Source organism: Macaca fascicularis, chromosome 19 (assembly GCF_037993035.2).
Source record: "Macaca fascicularis isolate 582-1 chromosome 19, T2T-MFA8v1.1".
Taxonomy (NCBI): domain Eukaryota; kingdom Metazoa; phylum Chordata; class Mammalia; order Primates; family Cercopithecidae; genus Macaca; species Macaca fascicularis.
In genome coordinates, this window is record NC_088393.1 from 8,928,469 (window position 1) to 8,953,899 (window position 25,431).

Here is a 25,431-nt window from a genome sequence, read left to right on the forward strand (position 1 = left end):
CAGGTTGAGGGAAGGAAGGATGCCATCAACCCAGATTTCACAATTATCTCCACCCTGGAAGATGGGCAGGGACATCACCAAAGGGGCTGATCTTGATGGAGAATTGGTTTCTTGGCCCGGTGTGGTGGCTCATGCCTGTAATCCCAGCACTTTGGAAGGCCGAGGTGGGCAGATTGTTTGAGCTACAGAGTTCAAAACCAGACCGGGTGCAGTGGCTCGTGCCTGTAATCCTAGCACTTCGGGAGGCCGAGGCAGGCGGATTGCCTGAGATCAAGAGTTTGAGACCAGCCTGGCCAACATGGTGAAACCCCGTCTCTACTAAAAATACAAAATTAACTGGGCGTGGTGGCAGGCGCCTGTAATCCCAGCGACTCAGGAGGCTGAAGCAGGAGAATCACTTAAACCCTCGAGGCTGAGGTTGCAGTGAGCCAAGATTGCGCCATTGCACTCCAACCTGGGCAACAAGAGCGAAACTCTGTCTCAAAAACAAAAAAAGAGAGAATTGGTTTCTTTAGTGAGGTGGGGGTAAGCGGCTCATTCCCTACCAAAAAATGCCCCTCTGAGCCCGTCTCCTGTATCAACCATACCTTCAATGGAAACGTTTTCATTTCCTTGTACTATAATTTTCTATTTAAAAAGTCACTCTTAATATATACATACACTGGAATATGATTCGGCCTTTTTTTCTTTTTCCTTGAGACAGAGTCTCACTCTGTCATTCAGGCTGGAGTGCAGTGGCACGATCTCAGCTCACTGCAACCTCCGCCTTGATCTTGGCTCAAGCAATTCTCATGCCTCAGCCTTCCAAGCATCTGGGACTTACAGGCATGAGCCACCCCACCCAGCTAAGTTTTGCATTTTTAGTGGAGACTGGGTTTCACCATGTTGCCCAGGCTGGTCTCGAACTCCTGACTTCAAATGATCCACCAGCCTCAGCCTCCCAAAGTGCTGGGATTACAGGCGCGAGCCACTGCACCCAGCCTGATTCAGCCTTAAAAGGGAAAAGTGAAACATATCATATGGATGACCCTTGAGGACATTATGGTAAGTGAAATAAGCCAGTCACAAAAGGGCAAATACTGTGTGATTCCACTTATATGAGGCCCCTAGCGTCACCAGATTCATAGAGAGAAAGTAGAACGGTGGATGCCAGAGGAGAGGGAACAGCGAATTATTGATTATTGGGCATGGAGTTTCAGGGTTTTTTGTTGTTGTTGTTGTTTTGAGATGGAGTCTCACTGTTACTGGGCTGGAGTGTAGTGTCATGATCTCAGCTTACTGTAATCTCTGCCTCCCGGGTTCAAGCGATTCTCCTGCCTCAGCCTCCAGAGTAGCTGGGATTACAGGTGCGTGCCACCACGCCCAGCCAATTTTTGTATTTTTAGTAGAGACGGGGTTTCACCATGTTGGCCAGGATGGTCTTGATCTCTTGACCTCATGATCCATCCACCTTGGCCTCCCAAAGTGCTGGGATTACAGGTGTGAGCCGCCGTGCCCGGCCAGTTTCAGTTTTGCAACCTGAAAGAATTCTGGAGATGGATGGTGGTTATGGTTACACAACCATGTGAAATATTTAATGCCACTGAACTGTATAATTAAGCACAATTAATGGTAAACGTTATGAGTATTTTACCACAATTTTTAAAAATTTTAATAAGTCAGCCAGTCACGGTGGATCACACCTGTAATCCCAGCACTTTGGGAGGCCTAGGCGGGTGGATCACCTGAGGCCAGTAGTTCGAGACCAGCCTGGCCAGCATGGCGAAACCCCATCTCTGCTAAAAATACAAAAAATTAGCTGGGCATGGTGGTGGGTGCCTGTAATCCCAGCTACTCAGCAGACTGAGGCAGGAGAATTGCTTGAACTCAGGAGGCGGAGGTTGTAATGAGCTGAGATCCCACCATTGCACTCTAGCCTGGGCAACAAGAGCAAAACTCCATCTGAAAAAAAAAACATTTTTAAGAAGTCACCCTTAAACCCACTCCTTATAGGCCAGGCGTGCTGGCTCACGCCTGTAATCCTAGCACTTCGGGAGGCCAAGGCAGGTGGATCACGCAGTCAGGAGATCAAGACCATCCTGGATAATGCAGTGAAATCACATCTCTACTAAAAATACAAAAAATTATCCAGACATGGTGGCCGACTCCTGTAGTCCTAGCTACTCACGAGGCTGAGACAGGAGAAAGCGTGAACCTAGGAGGCGAAGCTTGCCATGAGTCAAGATTGCGTCACTGCACTCCAGCCTGGGCGACAGAGCGAGACTGTGGTGGCTCATGCCTGTAACCCCAGTACTTTGGGAGGCTGAGGCAGGCAAATCGCCTGAGTCTAAGAGTTTGAGACCAGCCTGGCAACATGGTGAAACCCCATCTCTACAAAAAATTAAAACAGTAGCCGGGCGAGGTGGTGCATACCTGTAACCCCAGCTACCTGGGGGTCTTCCTCCTCCTCCCCCCCTCCCCCCTCCTCCTCCCCCCTCCTCCCCCCTCCTCCCCCCTCCTCCCCCCTCCTCCCCCCTCCCCCTTCCTCCCCCCCTCCTCCCTCCTCCCCCCTCCTCCCCCTTCTCCTCCCCCCTTCTCCTCCCCCCTTCTCCTCCCCCCTTCTCCTCCCCCCTTCTCCTCCCCCCTTCTCCTCCCCCCTTCTCCTCCCCCCTTCTCCTCCCCCCTTCTCCTCCCCCTTCTCCTCCCCCCTTCTCCTCCCCCCTTCTCCTCCCCCCTTCTCCTCCCCCTCCTCCCCCCTCCTCCCCCCTCCTCCCCCCTCCTCCCCCCTCCCCCCCTCCCCCCTCCTCCCCCCTCCTCCCCCCTCCTCCCCCTCCTCCTCCCCCCCTCCCCCCTCCTCCCCCCTCCTCCCCCCTCCTCCCCCCTCCCCCCTCCTCCCCCCTCCTCCCCCCTCCTCCCCCCCTCCCCCCGTCCCCCCTCCTCCCCCCTCCCCCTTCCTCCCCCCCTCCTCCCTCCTCCCCCCCTCCTCCCCCCTTCTCCTCCCCCCTTCTCCTCCCCCCTTCTCCTCCCCCCTTCTCCTCCCCCCTCCTCCCCCTCCTCTCCCCCTCCTCTCCCCCTCCTCTCCCCCTCCTCTCCCCCTCCTCTCCCCCTCCTCTCCCCCTCCTCCCCCCTCCCTCCCCCCCTCCCCCCTCCTCCCCCCTCCTCCCCCCTCCCCCCCTCCTCCCCCCTCCCTCCCCCCTCCCCCCCTCCCCCCTCCCCCCTCCTCCCTCCTCCCTCCTCCCCCTCCTCCCCCTCCTCCCCCTCCTCCCCCTCCTCCTCCTTCCTTTTCTCATCCCCCATCCTCCTCCCCCTCCTTTCCCTCTTACTCTTCCCCTCCCCCTCCTCCTCCTCCCCTCCCCCCTCCTCCTCCCCCCCCTCCCCTCCCCCTCCCCTCCCCCCTCCTCCTCCCCCTCCTCCTCCCCCTCCTCCCCTCCCCCTCCCCTCCCCCCTCCTCCTCCCCCTCCTCCTCCTCCTCCTCTCCTCCCCCCCTTCCTCCTCCTCCCGCTCCCCTTCCTCCTCCTCCCCCTCGATGGCACACGCCACCAAGTCTGGCTAATTATGTATTTTCACCATATTAGCCAGACTGGTCTCAAACTCCTGGCCTCAAGTGATCTGCCCACTTCAGCCTCCTAAAGTGCTGGGATTACAGGTGGGAGCCACCATGCCCAGCCATAAGTTAGACCTTTTGATATCATCCAGAAAATACCAAGGGTCTATACACTTTCTAAATTGAGGTAAAATATACGTAATATAAAATTAACCATTTTAACCATGTTTAAGTATGCAACTTAGTAGTATTAAGTACATTCAAAGTGTTGTGCAACCATTACCACTATCCATTTTTACTTAAACTTTTTTCTTCTCTGTTCTTCAGTTTGGATATTTGCTGTCAATCTGTCTTTAAATTTGTTAACACTTTATTTTGTCATCTCCAATCTGCTATCAAGCCCACACAGTGAATTTTAAAATTTCAGATAGTCTACATTTTTAAGTTTTAGAATTTCCATTTGTTTTTTGTTTTGTTTTGTTTGTTTGTTTTTGAGACAGGGTCTCACTCTGTTGCCCAGGCTGGAATGCAGTAGTGCAATCAATCACAGCTCACTGCAGCCTCAACCTCTTGGGCTCAAGTGATCCTCCTGCCTCAGCCCCCCAGGTAGCTGGGACTACTGGCTTATGCCACCATGCTCAGCTAATTTTTGTATTTTTTGTAGCGACAGTGTTTCACCATGTTGCTCAACTGGTCTTGAACTCCTGAGCTCTCATGATCCACCTACCTTGGCCTCTCAAAGTGCTGGAGTTACAGACATAATAGCTGCCTCAAAGCCAACATCTGGGTTACTTAAGGGCCAGTCTCCTTTAACTTCTTTCCTGAGCATGGGTCATGTTTTCCTATTTTGTGAGATGTCGAGTAATTTTGGATTGAGTTCTGGACATTGTGGAAGATATGTTGCAGAGTCTCTGGATTCTGTTATGTTCCTTTGAAGAGCATTGATTTTTTAACATTTATTTTTTATCAGGCAGTTAACCTGGCTGGACTCAGACTCTAAAGTCTGTTTCTTCTGTGGTGGGTAGTGGATGAAATCTTGGCCTGGTTCTGTTAGCCTCAGCAGGGCTATTTGGAGTACGTCCAATATCCATGGGCTAAGGGTCAGCAAGAGATGTACTCAGACTTTTAATGTAGAATATGGGGCTCTGGCTCTTTTCTTTTTCTTTCTTCCTTCCTTCCTTTCTTTCTTTCTCTTTCTTTCTTTCTTTTTTTTTTTTTTTTTTTTTTAAGAGAGAGTCTCTCTTGCTCCCCCAGGCTGGAGTGCAGTGGTGCAATCATAGCTTCTGGGCTCCAAGAATCCTCCTACCTCAGCCTCCTGAGTAGCTGGGACTACAGGCATGTACCATTTAACCCAGCTTTTTCTTTTTCTTTTTTTCTTTCTTTTTTTTTTTTTTTTTTTTTTTTTTGGTAGAGACAGGGTCTCACTATGTTGCCAAAGCTGGTCTCAAACTCCTAGCCTCAAGTAATCCTCCCACCTCAGCCTCCCGAAGCAGTGGAATTATAGGCATGAGCCACCACACCCAGCCCTATCCTCTTAATCTTTAAGCCAGTTTTTATCTCCAATGAATAGCAATCCAAATGAGAAATTCACCCAGTGCCATTTCTTTCTTCCATTTATAGATTCCCTTCCAACTGCTACTTGTGTTTTCTCTCGAGTGATACTGTCCAGTAGAATTTTATTTCTTTTTTCTTTTTTCTTTTTTCTTTTTTTTTTTTTTTTTGAGACAGAATCTTGCTCTGTCGCCCAGGCTGGAGTACAGTGGCACAATCTTGGCTCACTGCAACCTCCGCCTTCTGGGTTCAAGTGAGTCTCCTGCCTCAGCCTCCTGAGTAGCTGGGACTACAGGTGCCACCACCACGCCCAGCTAATTTTTTGTATTTTTAGTAGAGACGGGGTTTCACCATGTTACCCAGGATGGTCTCGATCTCCTGACCTCGTGATCCGCCCACTTCAGCCTCCTAAAGTGCTGGGATTATAGGCATGAGCCACCACACCCAGCCTCCAGTAGAATTTTTCTTTTCTTTTCTTTCTTCTTCTTCTTTTTTTTTTTTGAGACGGAGTTTCCCTCTTGTTGCCGAGGCTGGAGTGCAGTGGCACGATCTTGGCTCACCGTAACCTGTGCCTCCCAGGTTCAAGCAATTCTCCTGCCTCAGCCTCCCTAGTAGCTGGAATCACAGGCATGTGCCACCACGCCCGGCTAATTTTTTTGTATTTTTAGTAAAGATGGTTTCTCCATGTTGGTCAGGCTGGTCTCAAATTCCCGACCTCAGGTGATCCGCCCACCTCGGCCTCCCAAAGTGCTGGGATAACAGGCGTGAGCCAACATACCTGGCCTAGAACTTTCTACAACGATGGAAATGTTCCATATCTGTACTGTCCAAAGTGGTAGCCACTGGCTACATGTGGCTATTGAGCATACAAATGTTGTTAGGGCAACATATTTATTAAAACCTTTCTATTTAAACCTTTTTTTTTGAGACAGGGTCTCACTCTGTTGCCCAGGTTAAAGAGTGTGGTGGTGTGATCACAGCTCCCTGCAGGCTAGATCTCCCAGGCTTGTCATCCTTCCACCTCAGCCTCCTGAGTAGCTAGGACTACAGGCAGACACCACCAGGCCTTGCTGAATTTTTTTTTTTTTTAAGTGGAAGTAAGGTTTCACTGTGCTGTCCAGGCTGGTCTTAAACTCCTGGGCTCATGTGATCCTCCCACCTTGACCTCCCAAAGTGCTGGGGTTACAGACATGAGCCACCGCAGCCAGCCTGAATATTTTTATTTTATTTTTATTTATTTATTTATTTTCTTTTTCTTTTTTTTTTGAGACAGAGTTTCGCTCTGCCGCCCAGGCTGGAGTGCAGTGGCTGGATCTCAGCTCACTGCAAGCTCCGCCTCCTGGGTTCACGCCATTCTCCTGCCTCAGCCTCCCGAGTAGCTGGGACTACAGGCGCCCGCCACCTCGCCCGGCTAGTTTTTTGTATTTTTTAGTAGAAACGGGGTTTCACCATGTCAGCCAGGATGGTCTCGATCTCCTGACCTCGTGATCCGCCCGTCTCGGCCTCCCAAAGTGCTGGGATTACAGGCTTGAGCCACCGCGCCCGGCCTATTTTTATTTTTTTTTTAAGAGATGGGGGTCTGTCTATGTTGTCCAGCCTGGTCTCAAATTCCTGGCCTCAAGCAATCTTCCAACTTCAGCCTGGGATTACAAGCAAAAGCCACCACACCCGGCTAATTTTATTTTATTTTATTTTATTCAGGCGGAGTCTTGCTCTGTCACCCAGGCTGGAGTGCAGTGGTGCGATCTCAGCTCACTGCAACTTCCGCCTCCCAGGTTCAAGTGATTCTCCTGCCTCAGCCTCCCGAGTAGCTGGGATTACAGGCACGTACCACCATGCCCAGCTAATTTTTTGTATTTTAGTAGAGAGGGGCTTTCACCATGTTGGCCAGGCTGGTCTCGAACTCCTGACCTCAGGTGATCTGCCCGCCTCAGCCTCCCAGAGTGCTGGGATTACAGGCGTGAGCCACAGAGACCAACCTAACTAATTTTAATGTATTTAAATTTAAATGGGCACATATAGCTAGTGGCTACCATCCTGGATATTGCAGCATTAGAGCTTTCAGATAGGTTTTGTTTTTGTTTTTTTTGAGACAGAGTCTTGCTCTGTTGCCCAGGCTGGAGTGCAGTGGTGCAGTCTCAGCTCACTGGAACCTCTGCCTCCTGGGTTCAAGCGATTGTCCTGCCTCAGCTTCCCGAGTAGCTGGGACCACAGGTGCCCGCCACCATGCCCGGCTAATTTTTGTATTTTTAGTAGAGACGGGGTTTCACCATGTTGGCCAGGCTGGTCTCAAACTCCTGACCTCAGGTGATCCGCCCACCTCGGCATCTCATAGTGCTGGGATTACAGGCGTGAGCCACCGCACCTGGTCCCATTCTACTTTCTGTCTCTATGAATGGGATTACTCTGGAGACCTTGTATAAGTGGAATCATACAGGATTTGTCCTCTTGTGACGGGTTTATTTCATTCAACATAATGTCCTCAAGGTTTATCCATGTTGTATCTTCCTCCTCTTTTTCTTCCTTTTGTTTTGTTTTTTGTTTGTTTGTTTTTTTTTTTTTTTTTTTTTGAGACAGAGTTTCGCTCTTGTTGCCCAGGCTGGAGTGCAATGGTGCGATCTTGGCTCACTGCAACCTCCGCCTCCCAGGCTGAAGCGATTCTCCTGCCTCAGTCTCCCGAGTAGCTGGGATTACAGGCACATAGCACCATGCCTGGCTAATTTTTATATTTTTAGTAGAGACGGGGTTTCACCGTGTTTGCTGGGATGGTCTCAATCTCCTGACCTCGTGATCTGCCCCCCTCGGCCTCCCAAAGTGCTGGGATTACAGGTGTGAGCCACCACACCCGGCCTAGTAGAGACGAGGTTTCACCATGTGGTCAGGCTAGTCTCAAACTCCTGACCTCAGGTGATCCACCTGCCTCAGCCTCCCAATGTGCTGGGATTACAGGCGTGAGCCACCGCTCCTGGCCGTCTTTGTTTTTTTTCCCCCATTTGCTGTTTTAAAACTTCTAGTTCAGGCCAGGCATGGTGGCTAATGCCTATAATCCCAGCACTTTGGGAGGCCCGAGGGAGGTGGATCACCTGAGGTCAGGAGTTCGAGACCAGCCTGGCCATCATGGAGAAACCCTGTCAAAAAAAAAATAAAAAATAAATCTTCTAGTTCAGGCTGGCTGTGGTGGCTCATGCCTATAATCCCAGCACTTTGGGAAGCCGAGGCGGGAGGACTGCTTGAACCTAGGAGTTTGAGACTAGCCCAGGCAACATAGTGAGACCCTCCCCGCCATCTCTATAAAGAATTTTAAAATTAGGCAGGCTGGTGGCATGTGTCTGTGGTTCCAGATACTCAGGAGACTGAGATGGGAGGATCACCTGAGCCTGGGGGGTTGAGGCTGCAGTGAGCTGTGATCATGCCACTGTAGTCCAGCCTGGGCAACAGAGCAAGACCCTATCCCAAGAAAAAAAAACAAAACTAAATACCTTCTAGTTGAAAAGGTTTTACGTGGCCGGGTGCGGTGGCTCAAGCCTGTAATCCCAGCACTTTGGGAGGCCGAGACGGGCGGATCACGAGGTCAGGAGTTCGAGACCATCCTGGCTAACACGGTGAAACCCCGTCTCTACTAAAAAATACAAAAAACTAGCCGGGCGAGGTGGCGGGCGCCTGTAGTCCCGGCTACTCGGGAGGCTGAGGCAGGAGAATGGCGTAAAAACCCGGGAGGCAGAGCTTGCAGTGAGCTGAGATCCGGCCACTGCACTCCAGCCTGGGCGACACAGCGAGACTCCGTCTCAAAAAAAAAAAAAAAAAAAGCCGGGCACGGTGGCTCAAGCCTGTAATCCCAGCACTTTGGGAGGCTGAGACGGGTGGATCACAAGGTCAGGAGATCGAGACCATCCTGGCTAACACGGTGAAACCCTGTCTCTACTAAAAAATACAAAAAACTAGCCGGGCGAGGTGGCGGGCGCCTGTGGTCCCAGCTACTCCGGAGGCTGAGGCAGGAGAATGGCGTAAACCCGGGAGGCGGAGCTTGCAGTGAGCTGAGATCCGGCCACTGCACTCCAGCCTGGGCGACAGAGCCAGACTCAGTCTCAAAAAAAAAAAAAAAAAAAAAAAAAAAAAAAAGGTTTTACGTGTCCTATTTCATAACTTGTTGTTTGGTGTACCACAGTTTTGTTAGTTCAGATCGAGAAAGACGTTTCCTAACATGACATATGCATTAGTAAGGTTTTCTTTGGAGAGGGAACTCTGTATCTGCTAGGTGTTTCTTCAACTTTCCCAAGTGTTTGGGTCAAATTTCTGCTTATGGCTGGGCGCAGTGATTCATGCCTGTAATCCCAGCACTTTGGGAGGCCAAGGCAAGAGTATCGCTTGAGCCCAGCCTGGGCAACATGGTGAAATCCCACCTCTACAAAACAGTACAAAAATTAGCTGGGCGTGGTGGCACCCACCTGTATAGTCCTAGCTACTTGGGAGGCTGAGATGGGAGGATCACTTAGGCCCAAGAGGCAGAGGTAGCAATAAGCCGCAATCTCACCACTGCACTCCAGCCTGAGCAACAGAACCAGATGCTGTCTTTTAAAAAAAGAAAAAACAGGGCTGGATGCAGTGGCTTATGCCTGTAATCCCAGCACTTTGGGAAGCTAAGGCGGGTGGATCACTCGAGGCCAGGAGTTTGAGACCAGCCTGGCCAACATAGCAAAACCCCGTCTCTACTAAAAATACAAAAATTAGCTGGGCATCGTGGCATGGACCTGTAATTCCAGCTACTCAGGGTGGCTGAGGCAGTAGAATCTCTTGAACCCGAGAGGTGGAGGTTGCAGTGAGCCGAGATCACGCCACTGTGCTCCAGCCTGGGCAACAGAGCGAGACTCTGTCTCAAAAAAAAAAAAAAAAAAAGGAAAAGGGAAAAATAAATAAATCGGTTTATTTCTTAGCTTGCAAGGCACCTTGCTGTTAGTTCTCTCACAGTTATCTGCCCCAGGAACATAGAGACGGTTATAGATAAAAATCCTGTTACCTTGGACCTGGTAAAGGCTGCTGGACTAGGTATAGCTCACCCAGCCTCCAGCGTCCTGTTCATTATCTTGATTGAGAGGCTGATTTCATGGGTGTGTACCTATGTCAAAATGTGTTGGATCTCCTGGGTGCCGTGGCTCATGCCTGTAATCTCAGCACTTTGGGAGGCGGAGGCGGGCAGATCACCTGAGGTCAGGAGTTCAAGAGCAGGCTGGCCAACGTAGAGAAGCCTCATCTCTACTAAAAACGCAAAATTAGCTGGGCATGGTGGTACGTGCCTGTAATCCCAGCTACGTGGGAGGCTGAGGCAGGAGAATTGCTTGAACCTGGAGGTGGAGCTTGCAGTGAACCTAGATCACGCCACTGCACTCCAGCCTGGGTGACAGAGCGAGACTCCATCTCAAAAAAAAAAAGTGTTGGATCTCACACTTTAAACACGTACAGCTTCTTGCCTATTGATTATACTTCCATAATGCTGTTTTTATTTTTCCTTTTTTTTTTTTTTTTTTTTTTTAACCAGTAATAGCCCAAGTGGGCTCCCCTCACACTCCCACACGTATACTTAATCCTGCCTCTGAGTAACAATCAGATGCTAATCCCCCACCACTACCCCTGCCCCACTACTCCACCTTTGGGGCTGGGGACTGTTCATTCTTTCCCTCCAACCCCCAGAGATCAGATCCTCTCTCCTCCCTCGGCCTTTGAGGCCTCCCTGATGGACCTCCCCTACTTGCTCTGGGATGCTGGGGGCCCCTGGAGGTCTCACCCTGGCCTGACCGTCACTTATTGGGGAGAGACTTAGAGGCCGACTCGAGTACTCCAACCTCCAGGGAGCCACGGCTGGCTCCGAAGAAAGCCCTAGGGGAGGGAGGGGATTGGCTGGGGAGGGGGCTCTGCCTAACATAGGAAGAGCAGGGGAGGCCTCTTAAATAGGGATTTTAATCTGATGCAGGACTTGAGAGGCAAGTGTGAACCGGCCCAGGGAAGAGGGTGGAGGCGTGTCGGAAAAAGAGCACTGATGCAGAGGCCTGGGGGCTTGAGCTGGTCTTGGGAATCATAGCATCTGGATGGCATGGGGCTGAGATAACCAGAGCTTGAATAGAGCTGCAGAAGAGAGATAATTCCAGAAGGGTGAGGAGGTGGAGGCCCCTCTTCTTTCCCGCAGCCAGCACCAGGCCAGAGTTGGGCGGGCACCTGCTGGGGGATCCTCATGGTCCAGTATTGGTTGTAGCTTTTGAGGGGGCTGATAGGAGAGATGGTTGCCAGGGAATGGTTCCAAGAAGGTGGAATAGGGGAGGAGGCTGGGGATACCCAGGGGACATGGCCCAGTTTACCAAGGCTCCTGAGCTGCCAGGGGCATAGATGTTAAGAAATTGCATGCGGAGGCTGGGTGTGGTGGCTTGTGTCTGTAATCCTAGCACCTTAGGAAGCTGTAGTGGGAGAATGGCTCGAGACCAGGAGTGCAAGGACCAGCCTGGGCAGCATACCGAGACCCTATCTCTATAAAAAACTAATGAAAAGGAGCTGGGTGTGGTGGCATGCTCCTGTAGTCCCAGCTGTTTGGAAGGCTGAGGCGGGAGGATCACTTAAGTCCAAGAGTTCAAGGCTGCAGTGAGCTGCAGTGGTGCCACTGCACTCCAGTCTGGGCAACAGAACGAGGCCCTATCTCTTTAAGAAAGAAAAATTGTGGCCAGGCATGGTGGCTCACACCTGTAATCCCAGCACTTTGGGAGGCTGCTGTAGATGGATCACCTGAGGTCAGGAGTTCGAAACCAGCCTGGCCAGCATGGTGAAACCCTGACTCTGCTAAAAATACAAAAATGATCCAGGTGTGATGGCAAACGCCTGTAATCCTAGTTATTCGGGTGACTGAGGCAAAAGAATCGCTTGAACCCGGGAGGCAGAGGTTGCAGTGAGCCGAGATCGCGCCACTGCACTCCAGCCTGGGCAACAAAAGCGAAACTCCATCTCAAAAAAAAAAAAAAAGAAAAATTTCATGCTGAGCGCCTAGTACCCTGAGAGCTCAGAGGGCAAATAGAAGGAGAAGCTTGCTTTTTGGGGAAACTTTAATCAGCAGAGGTAGGCCTGGGGAAGCCTCCACAGGATCCTATGAACCCTGAGCCCACTGTGGGGGCAAAGCAGCTCCCTCGTCACCCAGGGGAGCTTCTAGCCTTGACCCTGCCCCTTGTTGACTGAGTGACCTGTGATCTGTATCCAGTCACCTCTTGCTTTGAGCCTCGGGCTTCCCAGTTCCCAAGTTTCCTTTATGGGAATGTTTATGGAGATCAATCCAACCATGCCTGTTAAGGGTGGGTTATTTTTCTAGAGAGTTTGACCACCTGAGCTAACGTCCTTGCACCCTCCCACCTGTCCATCTGTCTATTCTACTCATTCATCCATGTAGCAAACATTTAGTTGGCATCTAATGTGTCCAGCCCTATCTGAAGCTCTGAGAATACAGCTGTGACTCAAACCACTTTCTTTCATGAAACTTATGCCTTGGGGTGAAGAAGGCACCCCAATGAAACAGATCAACTGGGACAAGAGGGTTGAAGGAACTACACAGGATCAGGAGACAGAATAATATGGTGGCCTCTCTGGTGGTAGTCTGAGAAGACTTCTTGGAGGAGGTGACATTTGAGCTGAGATATGAATGATGACACAGTCAGACATGTATGTGACTGTCTGGGGTGCAAACATGGTACAAGTGAGCTTGGTGAGTTGGAAGCCCAGCAAGCAGCAGTTGCTGTGGATTAAGCTGGGGAGGCAGCAGGGCCAGAATGTAGAGGGCAAGAATGTGTCCAGAAATAAGGGGCTCAGGTAAGGCGGAACCTTGGACTAGAGGTCCACCTTGGAGTCTTTGCGGGGAGTGGTACCTCAACCGGTGGCATCTCTGGTCACTAGCACCCTGTGTGAGGCCGCTGCTCATAGAGGCTCAGAGTAGAAGAGACAGGGCCATCTGGAAGGGACAGCCAGGACCTGGTGCAGAGGCAGGCTGTGGTTATCTGCAAACAGCCCTCTTCCTTCCAGAACGTCACGTGCTCCCGTCTGAGCCTCTGGCCGCAGGAATCAGGTGACCCCAGGCAGCAGGCCAGGCAGCAGGGGCGGGTGAGTGAGTCAATATATGCATGTGTGTGTGTGTGTGTGTGTGTGTGTGTGTGTGTTTTCATCTCTGGGAGGCCCAGACATCTGGGGTCTGAATTAATTGCCTTTTTCACAACCCGGGACATAGTCCTGTATTTCCAGCTAGATTGAAAGCAAAACAACACAAACCTATGTGCATAGCTCTGATCTGCTGAGCAGTCTCGGAGTCCTTGGGGATTCTGGGAAGCCGTGGGGACCAGTCCTTCTCACTCAGACCGCTGGAGGGGGGCCGGGATCCTCTGCTCATTCCCCCCAACCCACCTCCCGTGTCAGTACAAAGCCCCATTCTCTTTCTTTCCCCCAATCCAGGGCTATTTTTAGCCACTAAGAAGGATTATCAGTTTGGTTCCCAGGTGGCAGGGGCCGAGCTGGGAGTGGGGCCAGGGAGGTTTCAAACAGCAGCCAGGCTTGGGGGCGGGTGGGGTGAGGGGAGAAGAGAGACTCGAGCCAGTCACACTGGCCCTGCCACCCACGCGGTGGCTCTGCAGATGACCCCGAAGCTGCTGTCGTCCAGCCCAGCCCAAGCACATCAGCTGCAGATTTAAGGGAAGGTGGCAGAGGAAAGGAAAGCTTCCAGCAGCCTTAGACACCTCAGATGCTAGAAACCGTCCTAAGGGCTTGGAAGAACCATCTAGAAGCCTCCACAGGCCAGCACCCCTTCCTTGCAGACCACTCCCCATCCTGCCCCTGCCTCCTGTCTACTGGTAACCATCACGGTCTCTAAGCTGTTTTTTGGGGTTTGTTTTTTTCCAAAACAGGATCTGCTCTGTTGCCCAAGCTAGAGTGCAGTGGTGTGATCACAGCTCCCTGCAGCCTCAAACTCGTGGGCTCAACCAGTCCTCTCACCTCAGCCTCCTGAGTAGCCGGGATTACAGGTGTATGCCACTATGCCCACCTAATTTTTAAATTTTTTGTAAAGATGGGATCTCGCTATGTTGCCCTGGCTGGTCTCCAGCTCCTGACCTTAGGCAATCCTCCCACTTCGGCCTCTCAAAGTGCTGGGTGTGAGCCACTGCACCCAGTCCTCTAAATTTTACTAGGTGCTCATTCTACCTCAGGTGCCATTCGCAACCAGTCCATGTGGAAGAGGGACGATTGTTTGTTCCATTTTACAGATGAAACTGAGGCACAGACAGGCCATGTTTCATGGCTGGTAAACGAGTGAGGCAGGAATCAGGAATCAGATCCGTTGTGATATCAGCATGGAGTGTTTATAAACTGCCTGCCTGCCCTCAGCCTCACAATAGCCTGATAGAACAAAGAGGCAAGCTAGCTGTACCCATTTTTCAGATGGGACAACTGAGGCCCAGGAAGACAGAGGATGACAGGGAATGAACAGAACTGGATCCAAAAGAGAAAAGCTAGAAATTGAGGAACACATCCCTCAACCTCATTTCCTCCCTTCCCTCAGGAGGAGAAGTTGAACCTTGCTGGCCTGAGGTGCCTGGTTACAGCCATACCTGAGACCCTCCCATATGCCAGACTCTGCCTCTTTGCCCCAGGTGCAAGGTCTCTGAGCTGCTTAACCACCCTTCAGGGAGGGCACCTGTCCCACCAACAGGTGATGAAATTGAGGCTCCCGGGGCTTTGAAGCATTGCAGCCAGGACTCCAGCCAGTCTGCTGGACTCCAGACCCTGTTCTTTTCTCAAACCACAGCATCTTTTATTTATGCTTTAAGAGGGAGAAGAGGGAAGGGAACAGAGACAGGTTGGTGAGGTTAGTGAGAGAGTAGGACCACTGGGGCCAGACCTCTGCAATCAGGGCATATCAGGTCTGAAGCTTCCTTGGAGAGCTCCTTGGTTTAGAAAATGCATCTGTTCCCCTTTCTGTTCCACTGAGGAAGGGATGGGCATGATTCAGCAGAGGACAGTGGAGTTGAGAACTGGTTATGCTTCCTTCTCCAACCCTCCCTGCAAAAACACTGGCCAGCTCCTGACATCACAGTGAATAAAACAGGGTTGGGGGAGGGTGCTTTAACAGGATCCAAAGCAAGGCAATCAGGGGCTGCTTTCAGGAGGAGGTGACAACTGAGCTGGGTTTTGAAGGATGCATACGAGTTTGCCAAACAGAGAAAGAAAGTGTTTAAGCCCTTCAGGGCAGAGATGTTGCTTGTTTTCCCCACCATTTTCTGTCTTCAGCACCCAAATACTAAATGAGTATTCTAGGCAGAGGCCAGTATTTGTAAAGGCTATGATGTGTGAAATTATATGGTCTGGTGGGAGCAGAGTATCAGCTAGTGAACTGGTGGGCATTGAAGCTGGGCACATCAGCAGAGGTGAGGCTTGAGATTGTGAGAAGCCATTGCTCCTGTGGTTCTCCCTCCTATGCTTATCATGACTTGAATACACCAAGGTGTGCAAGGATGCATCCAAGACCCTTGGGTGAGGGGAAAACATGGAGCTGGGGGTCTGGATGCCTGGGCCTTCCGGGGACACCTAGCCCCATTCCATCTGCACCTGGGGGTCTGTCAGAAAGTTAGCAGGGTCTCTGAGAAGGCTGCACCAGTGACTCAGAAGGCTGAGGTGGGAGGATGGCTTGAACCCAGGAGTTTGAGGCTGAAGTGAGCTATGATCAGGCCACTGCACTCCAGTCTGGGTGATAAAGTGAGACCCTGTCTCAAAAAAAAAAGGTGGGGGGGATTGCAAATACCCTGCAGTGGTCATGGCTCTGGCTGTGAGGCTGAGTACAGTTGGGACCAGGAGTGCCAGCTGGCCATGAGTCCTTGAGCCCCCATGGGCACATAGGATCAAGCCAACCTTGTCTGCTAGTGAAGATGGTTTCTTTTTCTTGAGAAATCAACCACCTGGGCTGAAGTCCCCACATCTACCCAGCTGTTCATGTGTCTACTCTGGGATGCTTGGGCCTCATTGTAGGTCTAGACTAGCGGTTATCCCACACCCTTGACTGCTTGTTGGGCCACTGACTTCTAGTGCCCCTCTCCAGCCAGAGTATCCAATGATAGCAGTTGCTCCTAATACTTCATTGATGCTTAAATGTCAGGTGCCCCATGGCATAGTACTCAGCCTGCCCCTTCATGTGCACTCTCTTCCTTTTTTTTCCCCCAAAACAGGGTCTTGTTGACCCCTTGCTGATAGATAGAGGATTCCATCTATCTTCATGGATTTCGACAGCAGCCACTCACTGACAAGTCCTACCCAGGCCTCACCCGCCGTAGGCCTGTGCCCCAAACCTGAGTAGCTCCTGCCTCTTCCACATGCCCACAGGAACGTTTTAGCTGCCCACCCCTGCACCCACAATTTGTGTTGTGTGACACTTAGCCTGACTCCTGTCCTGAAATCAGCTCACCCATTCTGGTTCATCCAGTTCTTCAGATTGGAAGGCTGACAGCTTCAGTGGCCAAGTGGGTTGAGGCTGAAGATGGAATTAAGATTGGTAATCAGCTGACTTTGAGAAGGGAGATTATCTGGGTGAACCCAGTGTCATCACAAGGGTACTAAAATGAAGAAGATGGAGGCAGGAGACACATTGTCAGAATGACGAGATGGGAGAAAGACCCAATGAGCCATTGCTGGCCCTGAAGATTGAGAAAGGGACCAGGAGCCAGAGGATGCAGGCAGCCTCTAAAGCCAGAAAAGGCAGGAAATGGCTCGGTATGGTGGCTGGAGCCTGTAGTCCCAGCTACTGAGGAGGCTGAGGCAGGAAGATGGCTTGAGCCCCGGAGATTGAGGCTGCAATGAGCTGTGATTGTGCCACTGTGTTCCAGACTGGATGACAGAGTGAGATTCCCTCCCCGCAGAAAATGTAGTCTCTTAGCAATTTTCCAGTATATACTACGTTATTAACTAAAATCATCATGATATACAGTAGATCTCTTGGACTTACTACTCCTGCTAACCGAAAATTTCATATCCTTTGAACAATATCTTGACAATTTCCTCTCCCACCCCTTCTCTGGCTCCACTTTGGAAAGCGTTTGGCTCTTGGGGGGCCCCACCTCTAAAATGTCTCTGGAATCTATACCCTTATCTCTACCTCATCTCACCGGCACACACCAGAGTACCCTCTTCTGGCCTCCAAAATGCTACGCCCTGCATGGCAACCAACACCGTGAGGATCCCTGCATTATTCAAAATAGAACCAAGGGCAGTGGAACCCCCACATTCACCTGGTGGGAGTGTAAAATGGTGCAGTCTCACCCTGGAAAGCAGTTTGCCCACCTCAGCCTCCCAAAGTGCTGGGATTACAGGGGTGAGCCACCACGACCGGCTGCCCCCCAGGCTGGTCTTGAACTCTTGTCTTCAAGCAGTTCTTCTGCCTCAGTCTCCCAAAGTGCTGGAATTACAGGCATGAGCCACTGCACCTGGGTCTATTATTTTATTTGTATATTTTTATTCTTTATTTACTCTGTTTTTGGAGACAGGTATCACTCTGTCATTCAGGCTGGAGTAAGGTGGCATGATCACAGCTCATTGCAGCCCTGAACTCCTGGGCTTTAAGCGATCCTCCTGCCTCTGCCTCATGAGTAGCTGGGATTATGGCCACATGCCACCATGCCCGGCTAATTTTTATATTTTTTGTAGAGACAGAGTTTCACTGTGATGTCCAGGCTGGTCTCAAACCCCTGGGCTCAAGCAATCCTCCTGTCTCAGCCTCCTAAACACTGGGGTTATGGTATTTTTATTTTTATTTTATTTATTTTTGAGACGGAGTCTTGCTCTGTCACCCAGGCTGGAGTGCAATGGCATGATCTTGGCTCACTGCAGCCTCCGCCTCCCGGGTTCAAGCGATTCTCCTGTCTCAGCCTCCTGAGTAGCTGGGATTACAGGCGCCTGCCACCATGCCTGGCTAATTTTTGTATTTTTAGTAGAGATGGGGTTTCACCATGCTGGCCAGGCTGGTCTCAAACTCCTGATCTCAAGTGATCCACCCACCTTGGCCTCCTGAAGTGCTGGGATTACAGGCGTGAGCCACCGTGCCCAGCCTGTTTTTATTTCGTAACATGGCAAGGTTGTCATGAAGAACTGACAAAACTAAGCTATGATGACAAAAGGTAGTGGGGGTCAGGGCAAGGTGGCTCATGCCTATAATCCCAGCAATTTGGGAGGCTGAGCGGGGAGGATCGCTTGAGCCCAGGAGGTCAAGTCTGCGGTAAGCTGTGATTGCACCACTCTACTCCAGCCTGGGCCACAGAGTGAGACCCTGTCTCAACAACAACAAAAAAAAACAAAAATTGGAATGGAATGGGTGTTACCTTTGGGTGACAGGACAGTGGTGGAGGTTGACTGGGAAGAGGCGAGAAGGAAGTTTCTAGAGGGAATATTTGTGATGGGAGATTGGATTAGCCAGGTATATAGTTTTGTCCAAACTCAGTGACTATACCCTTAAGATGTGTGCAGGCCAGGTGCAGTGGCTCATGCCTGTAATCCCAACACTTCAGGAGGCCAAGGTGGGAGGATCGCTTGGCCAGGAGTTTGAGACCAGCCTGGGCAACATAGGGAGACCCTCTCTTTACACAAAAATTTTTAAAATTAGCCAGTCATGGTGGTGCGTGCCTATGGTCCTGGCAGTGTGGGGGTTGACATGAAAAGACCACCTGAGTCCAGGAGGTCAAGGCTTCAGGGAGCCATGGTCTCTGCACTCCAGCCTGGGTCACAGAGTGAGACCCTGTCTAAAAAAGCCTGCATTTCACTTGGGTACATTTTACCTTGAAAGGAAAAACCCATAAGCAAATATTGAACGCTAGTTAATGATCTGTGTGCTGACATGTGTAGGGGTGATGTGGCCTGAGGTCAGCTGCCTACTTTGAAATACGTCGGGAATAACCAGATAGACTGATGGGTGGGTAGAGGGATGGACAGGCAGAGGCAGATGGGTGATGGAATAAATAGAACGGAATGCAAAGGGGAGAATGTAGTGGTGGGAATACAGGTATTCACTGTAAAATTCTTTCAACTTTTCCGTAGGTTTGAAATGTTTGTTATAAAATGTTGGGGGAAGGCCAGGCGTGGTGGCTCGTGCCTGTAATCCCAGCACTTTGGGAGGCTGAGGCAGGCAGATTACTTGAGGTCAGGAGTTTGAGACCAGCCTGGCCAACATAACGAAACCCCATCTCTACTAAAAATACAAAAATTAGCCAGGTGTGGTGGTGTAATCCCAGCTACTTGGGAGGCTGAGGCACAAGAATTGCTTGAACCTGCAAGGTGGAGGTTGCAGTGAGCTGAGATCACGCCACTGCACTCCAGACTGGGCGGCAGAGTGAGACTTCATCTCAAAATAAAATGTTGGGGGAAATAATCCAGATTCTTCCCTGTGGCCCCCATGCCTTGCAGGCTCTGTGCTGCCCCTCATCACCTACCTGCCCTCCTCTCCTCCCTCGCTCACTCTGTACCAGCCACACGGGCCTCCTCGCTGTTCCTCCGACATGCCAGGCAAGGTCCTGCCTCAGAGCCCTTGCACCTGCTGTGTATTTATCTAGAAAACCTCTCCCCTAGCCCCACTTTCTTGTGTGCAAACCCACAACCTTCTCTTCTCTTTTTTGTTTTTCCCAAACGTAGGGTCTTGCTTTGTCCTCCAGGTTGGAGTACAGTGGTGTGATTATAGCTCCCTGCAGCCTCGAACTCCTGGGCTCGAGTTGGACTCCCACCTCAGCCTCCTGAAGAGCTAGAACTACAGATACATGCCACCACACCTGACTGCTTTTTAAATTTTTTGTAGAGACAGAGTCTCGCTATGTTGCCCAGTCTGGTCTTGAACTCCTGGGCTCAAGCAATTCACCTGCCTCGACCTCACAAAGTGTTGGGATTACAGGTATGAGCCACTGTGCCTGGCCTGACCTCCTCATCTTTGGTTTTTTTTTTTTTTTTTTTTTCCTAGATGGAGTCTCACTTTGTCGCCCAGTCTGGAGTGCAGTGACATGATCTCGACTCGCTGCAACCTCTGCCTCCCAGGTTCAAGTGATTCTCCTGCCTCAGCTTCCCAAGTAGCTGGGGTTACAGGCACGTACCACCACGCCTGGCTAATTATTTTTGTATTTTTAATGGAGACGAGGTTTCACCATGTGGGCCAGGCTGGTCTTGAACTCCTGACCTCAGGTGATCCACCTGCTTCAGCCTCCCAAAGTGTGGGATTACAGGCATGAGCCACCGGGCCTGGCCTGACCTCTTCATCTTTAAATCCCAGCTCAGATGGTGCCTCCTTAGAGAGCCTCTTCTTGATCACATTTAAAATCATGCCACTCTGTTTTCTACTCGGCCCCGTTACACTTTCATATTTCATTCATTTGTGAATCTGTTTACTTGTTTATTGGCTGCCTTCTCTGTTGGTCTATGAACTGGGCAGGAATGTGTTGGCATTGTTCCCCTGCTGTGTCGCCAAGGCCCAGCCCTGACCTGCCACGTACAAGTCAGTTGGAGAACATCTCTTGCCTGGGTGGGTGGGTGGACGGACGGATGGACAGATGCATAGATGCAAGGACAGATGGATAAATGGATGGATAGAAGGGTAGATGGAAGAATAGAGGGACAGAAGAATAGGTGGGTGGAAGGATACACAGGTGAGTGATGAGTGGATAGACAGATGTTTAGATGGGTGGGTAGATGGACAGATTTTTGGATCGGTGGATGGAAAATTGGGTAGATAGATGGATGATGGATAGATGGACAGATGTTTGGGTGGGTGGATGATGGGTGGTTTGGATGGGTGAACAGATGGATGGATAGGTGGATGAACGGGTGGGTGGACAGATGCTTGGATGGGTGGACGGGTGGATGGATGAATGGGTAGGTGGATAGATGACGGTTGGATGGACAGATGTTTGGAGGGGTGGACAGAGGGATGGATGAATGGGTAGGTGGATGGATGGACGATGGATGGATGAATGGGTGGGTGGACAGATGGATGGATAGTGGATGGATGGATAGTGGATAGATGGATAGATGGATGAGTGGATAGGTGGATGATGGGTGGATGGACAGATGTTTTGATGAACAGATTGATGGATGGGTGGGTGGACAGGGATGGACGGGGGGAGGGTGGACAGATAAATGAATGAACAAACTTTTGAGTGGGAACCACTGTGGTAGGCCGGACCCTCGGCTCAAGATCTCAGGAAAGGGAGCAGCTCTTTGGGCTCCTCAGGCAGGCTGGGACATGCTGGCTAGAGCTGCCCCACCTTGACCGCCACTCCGTTATCCGGCAAGCTCAGTCATGCGATAGGCTCTCTTACCCACTTGCTTTGTGGGCTCTGGGACAGCAAGCGAGACCCCTGAAATTCCCAGCTAGAGGGGAGTCTACCTTCCAAAGATGGCCAGGAAAGGAACTCTGGATGATTTTTTTTTTTTTTTTTTTTTTTGAGTCAGTCCTGCTCTGCCACCTAGGCTGGAGTGCAATGGCGCGATCTCGGCTCACTGCAACCTCCACCTCCCAGGTTCAAGCAGTTCTCTGCCTCAGCCTCCCAAGTAGCTGGGACTACAAGTGCACACCACTATGCCTGGCTAACTTTTGTATTTTTCATAGAGACAGGGTTTCACCGTGTTGGCCAGGCTGGTCTTGAACTCCTGACCTCGTGATCCACCTGCCTCGGCCTCCCAAAGTGCTGGGAGTGAGCCACCATGCCCAGCCTCTGGATTTCTTTAAATCCTTCATCTTTGGGGGCTGCTTCAGAGGCAGCTTCCTGCAGTGGAAAGAAACCTTCCTGGACATTTGAGGACTCAAGGTTTTTGTTTGTTTTTTTTTGTTTTGTTTTGTTTTTTGAGACAGAGTTTTGCGCTGTTGCCCAGGCTGGAGTGCAGTGGCATGATCTCGGCTCACTGCAACCTCCTCCTCCCAGTTTCAAGTGATTCTCCTGCCTCTGCCTCCCGAGTAACTGGGATTATAGGCGCCTGCCACCATGTCTGGCTAATTTTTGCATTTTTAGTAAAGATGGAGTTTTGCCATGTTGGCCAGGCTGGTCTCAAACTCCTGACCTCAAGGGATCTGCCCACCTCAGCCTCCCACAGGGCTGGGATTACAGGCATGAGCCATGGTGCCCAACCACCACTCAAGTTTCTGACCCTAAGCAGCCACTCCCTTGACTTCTGGCTACCATCTTGGCATCAGTTAAGTGCAGAATAATAACTATTATTTTTGGGCTGTGTTGTTATTACTCTTGTTAAAAATCAGTAGGCCAAGCACTGTAGGTTGAGAAGCCTGGGTATTACTGTCTCTGTTTTATTTTTGAGATGGAGTCTCGCTCTGTCACCCAGGCTGGAGTGCAATGGCACGATCTTGGCTCACTGCAACCTCCACCTCCTGGGTTCAAGCCATTCTCCTGCCTCAGCCTCCTGAGTAGCTGGGACTACAGGTGCCCACCACCACGCCCAGCTCATTTTTGTATTTTTAGTAGAGACAGGGTTTCGCCACATTGGTCAGACTGGTCTTGAACTCCTGGCCTCGTGATCCACCTGCCTTGGCCTCCCAAAGTGCTGGGATTACAGGTGTGAACAACTGCGCCCGGCCTACTAGTGTGTTTTACAGATGAACTTGAGGTTCTGAGGGGTCAAGTCATTTGCCTAAGGACACACAACCCAACTCTGCCTTTAACACTGACCAGGCAAGGGAGGGCAGAGGTGATGAGAATGGAGTGGTGGCTAAAGCCCCACTCTTCTGGAGCCAGATAGTTCCAAAGTCCCAGGCAAGGGGAGTTCCATCTTCCAGTCCCGCCTCCTGGTTGTCAGCTGCGCTGATAACGGCCCAAGTAGGAGTTGTGAGGCTCCAGCCTCACGCCCCACTTGCCCCACCCATTCTGCTTGCAGACCTCCCAGCTAACTGGAACCTGTGTCCACAGAATGCTGTCCAGTTTCAACGAGTGGCTTTGGCAGCACAGGTTCTGGTTACCACCCAATGTCACATGGGCAGAGCTGGAAGACCGGGATGGCCGTGTCTACCCCCACCCCCAGGACATGCTGGCAGCCCTACCCCTGGCACTGGTCCTCCTGGCCATGCGCCTCGCCTTTGAGAGGTGAGTGTCTGCCCTGCCGCAACCCATCGCCCCCACAGTCACGCCAGTATGTGCTCGTGCCCTGTGTGCAATTTGCCATTGCAGCATGTCCCGAGTGGAAGCTGGCTTTGCACCAAAGTGCTTTTCCCAGCTCCAGCCTGCCCCTAGCCCCCAACACCCACAATTCTGGCCTCTGATTGCTGGTTTATAGGAACACTGCCTGCAGTTCAGGGCTGGGTGTGCCAGCATCTTCATAAAACAGGGATGGGAGGCCGGGCACCGTGGCTCACGCCTGTAATCCCAACACTTTGAGAGGCTGAGGCGGGCGGATCACTTCAAGTCAGGAGTTCAAGACCAGCCTGGCCAACATGGTGAAACCCCGTCTGTGCTAAAAATACAAAAATTAGCTGAGTGCACACCTGTAATCCCAACTCCTCAGGAGGCTGAGGCAGGAGAATCGCCTGAACCTGGGAGGCGGAGGTTGCAGTGAGCCAAGATCGTGCCACTGCACTTCAGCCTGGGCAACAGAGTGAGACTCCACCTTAAAAAAAAACGGCAAATGTGAGCTGGGGGTGTTATCTCATCCCAAAGGCATCCCAGGGCCTCTGTGAAGGACAGTGGGGTGGGCGGAGGGTTTTCCAGTTTCAAATGCAGGGGTTTTAGCCCTTTAAAAAAAAAAAAAAAAAATTGAATCTAGGCCAGGCGTGGTAGCTGATGCCCGTAATGTCAGCAATTTGGGAGGCTGAGGCGGGTGGATCGCTTGAGTCCAGTTGTTCAAGACCAGACTGGGCAACATGGTGAAACCTTGTCTCGATTAAAAAAAAATACAGGCCGGGTGCAGTGGCTCAAGCCTGTAATCCCAGCACTTTGGGAGGCTGAGATGGGCGGATCACGAGGTCAGGAGATCTAGACCATCCTGGCTAACACGGTGAAACCCCATCTCTACTTAAAAAAAAAAAAAAAAAAAAAAAACTAGCCAGGCGAGGTGGCGGGTGCCTGTAGTCCCAACTACTTGGGAGGCTGAGGCAGGAGAATGGCGTAAACCCGGGAAGCAGAGCTTGCAGGGAGCTGAGATCCAGCCACTGCACTCCAGCCTGGGTGACAGACCGAGACTCCATCTCAAAAAAAAAATATATATATATATACAAAAATTAGGCTGGGTACAGTGGCTCACATCTATAATCCCAACACTTCAGGAGGCCGGAGCAGGCAGATCACAAGGTTAGGAGTTCGAGACCAGCCCAGCCAGCATGGTGAAACCCTGTCTCTACTAAAAGTACAAAAAATTAGCTGGGTGTGGTGGTGCACGCCTGTAGTCCCAGCTACCCAGGAGGCTGAGGCAGGAGGATTGCTTGAACCCAGGAGACAGAGGTTGCATTGAGCCGAGATCATTCATGCCACTGCACTCCAGCCTGGGCGACAAGAGGGAAACTCCATCTCAAAAGAAAAAGCCTCAGCCCCACCAGTAGCTGGGACTACAGGCATGTGCCACCACGCCTGGCTAATTTTTTTTGAGACAGAGCTCTTTCACCTTGGCTGGAGTGCAGTGGCACAATCTCAGTTCACTGCAACCTCTGCCTCCCGGGTTCAAGCGATTCTCTGACCTCAGCCTCACAAGTAACTGGGATTACAGGCATGTACCACCATACCTAATTTTTGTATTTTTAGTAGAAATGGGGTTCTGCCATGTTGGCCAGGGTGGTCTCAAACTCCTGACATCAGGTGATCTGCCTGCCTTGGCCTCCCAAAGTGCTGGGATTACAGGCAAGTGACACCACAACTCAGCTAACTTTTTTTTAGTACAGATGAGGTCTCACCATGTTACCCGGGCTGGTCTTGAACTCCTGAGTTCAAGCGATCCTCCCACCCTCCACCTCCAAAAGGAGACCCTGCCTCTTAAAACAAAAACCAGAATCCTGAGTTCAAATTTCAGGTCTTCCGCCTGCCCACAGTGTCACCTCGGGCGTGTCTCTGAGCCTCAGTTTACCCATTACGACAATGGGGACTAAGTTAGGGTTAGGTGAGCCAGTGTATAACATGGACTTGGCCCCATGCTTAGCAGATAAGCGCTCATTAAGTATCTGCCCTTTCTCTCCGCATCATGATTTAGTCTGCAATGAGTTCCTTGCTAGGCGGCTCTGAGCCTTTCCCCAAATGAGGGATGACGTTGGGATGGATGGTGGATATAAAATTTGGTCCCCATCTGTGGTGTTGGCGCGCCCTCTTGTGGGCAATATGTTGGTTGACCAGGGTCCCTGATCT

General features: G+C 51.1%; 1 protein-coding gene across 30 annotated transcripts in view; it reads left to right on the forward strand.

The window, feature by feature from the left end:
* CERS4 (ceramide synthase 4) overlaps nt 1-25,431 on the forward strand; it is a 50,898-nt gene that overhangs the window by 16,040 nt on the left and 9,427 nt on the right. For 14 of the 30 annotated variants that reach the window (XR_012428328.1, XR_012428326.1, XR_012428327.1 and 11 more), the window contains one exon: nt 23,017-23,190. Coding sequence is in view for 19 of the 30 variants with exons in the window: in XM_074025661.1 (XP_073881762.1) it covers nt 23,018-23,190 (173 nt within the window). In the remaining 11 variants the exon portion in view is untranslated. Of the gene's footprint in view, nt 1-13,145; nt 13,196-13,989; nt 14,107-22,984; nt 23,191-25,431 lie in introns of those variants that run through there. The other 16 variants (XR_012428319.1, XR_012428321.1, XR_012428318.1 and 13 more) reach the window with 3 other exon arrangements.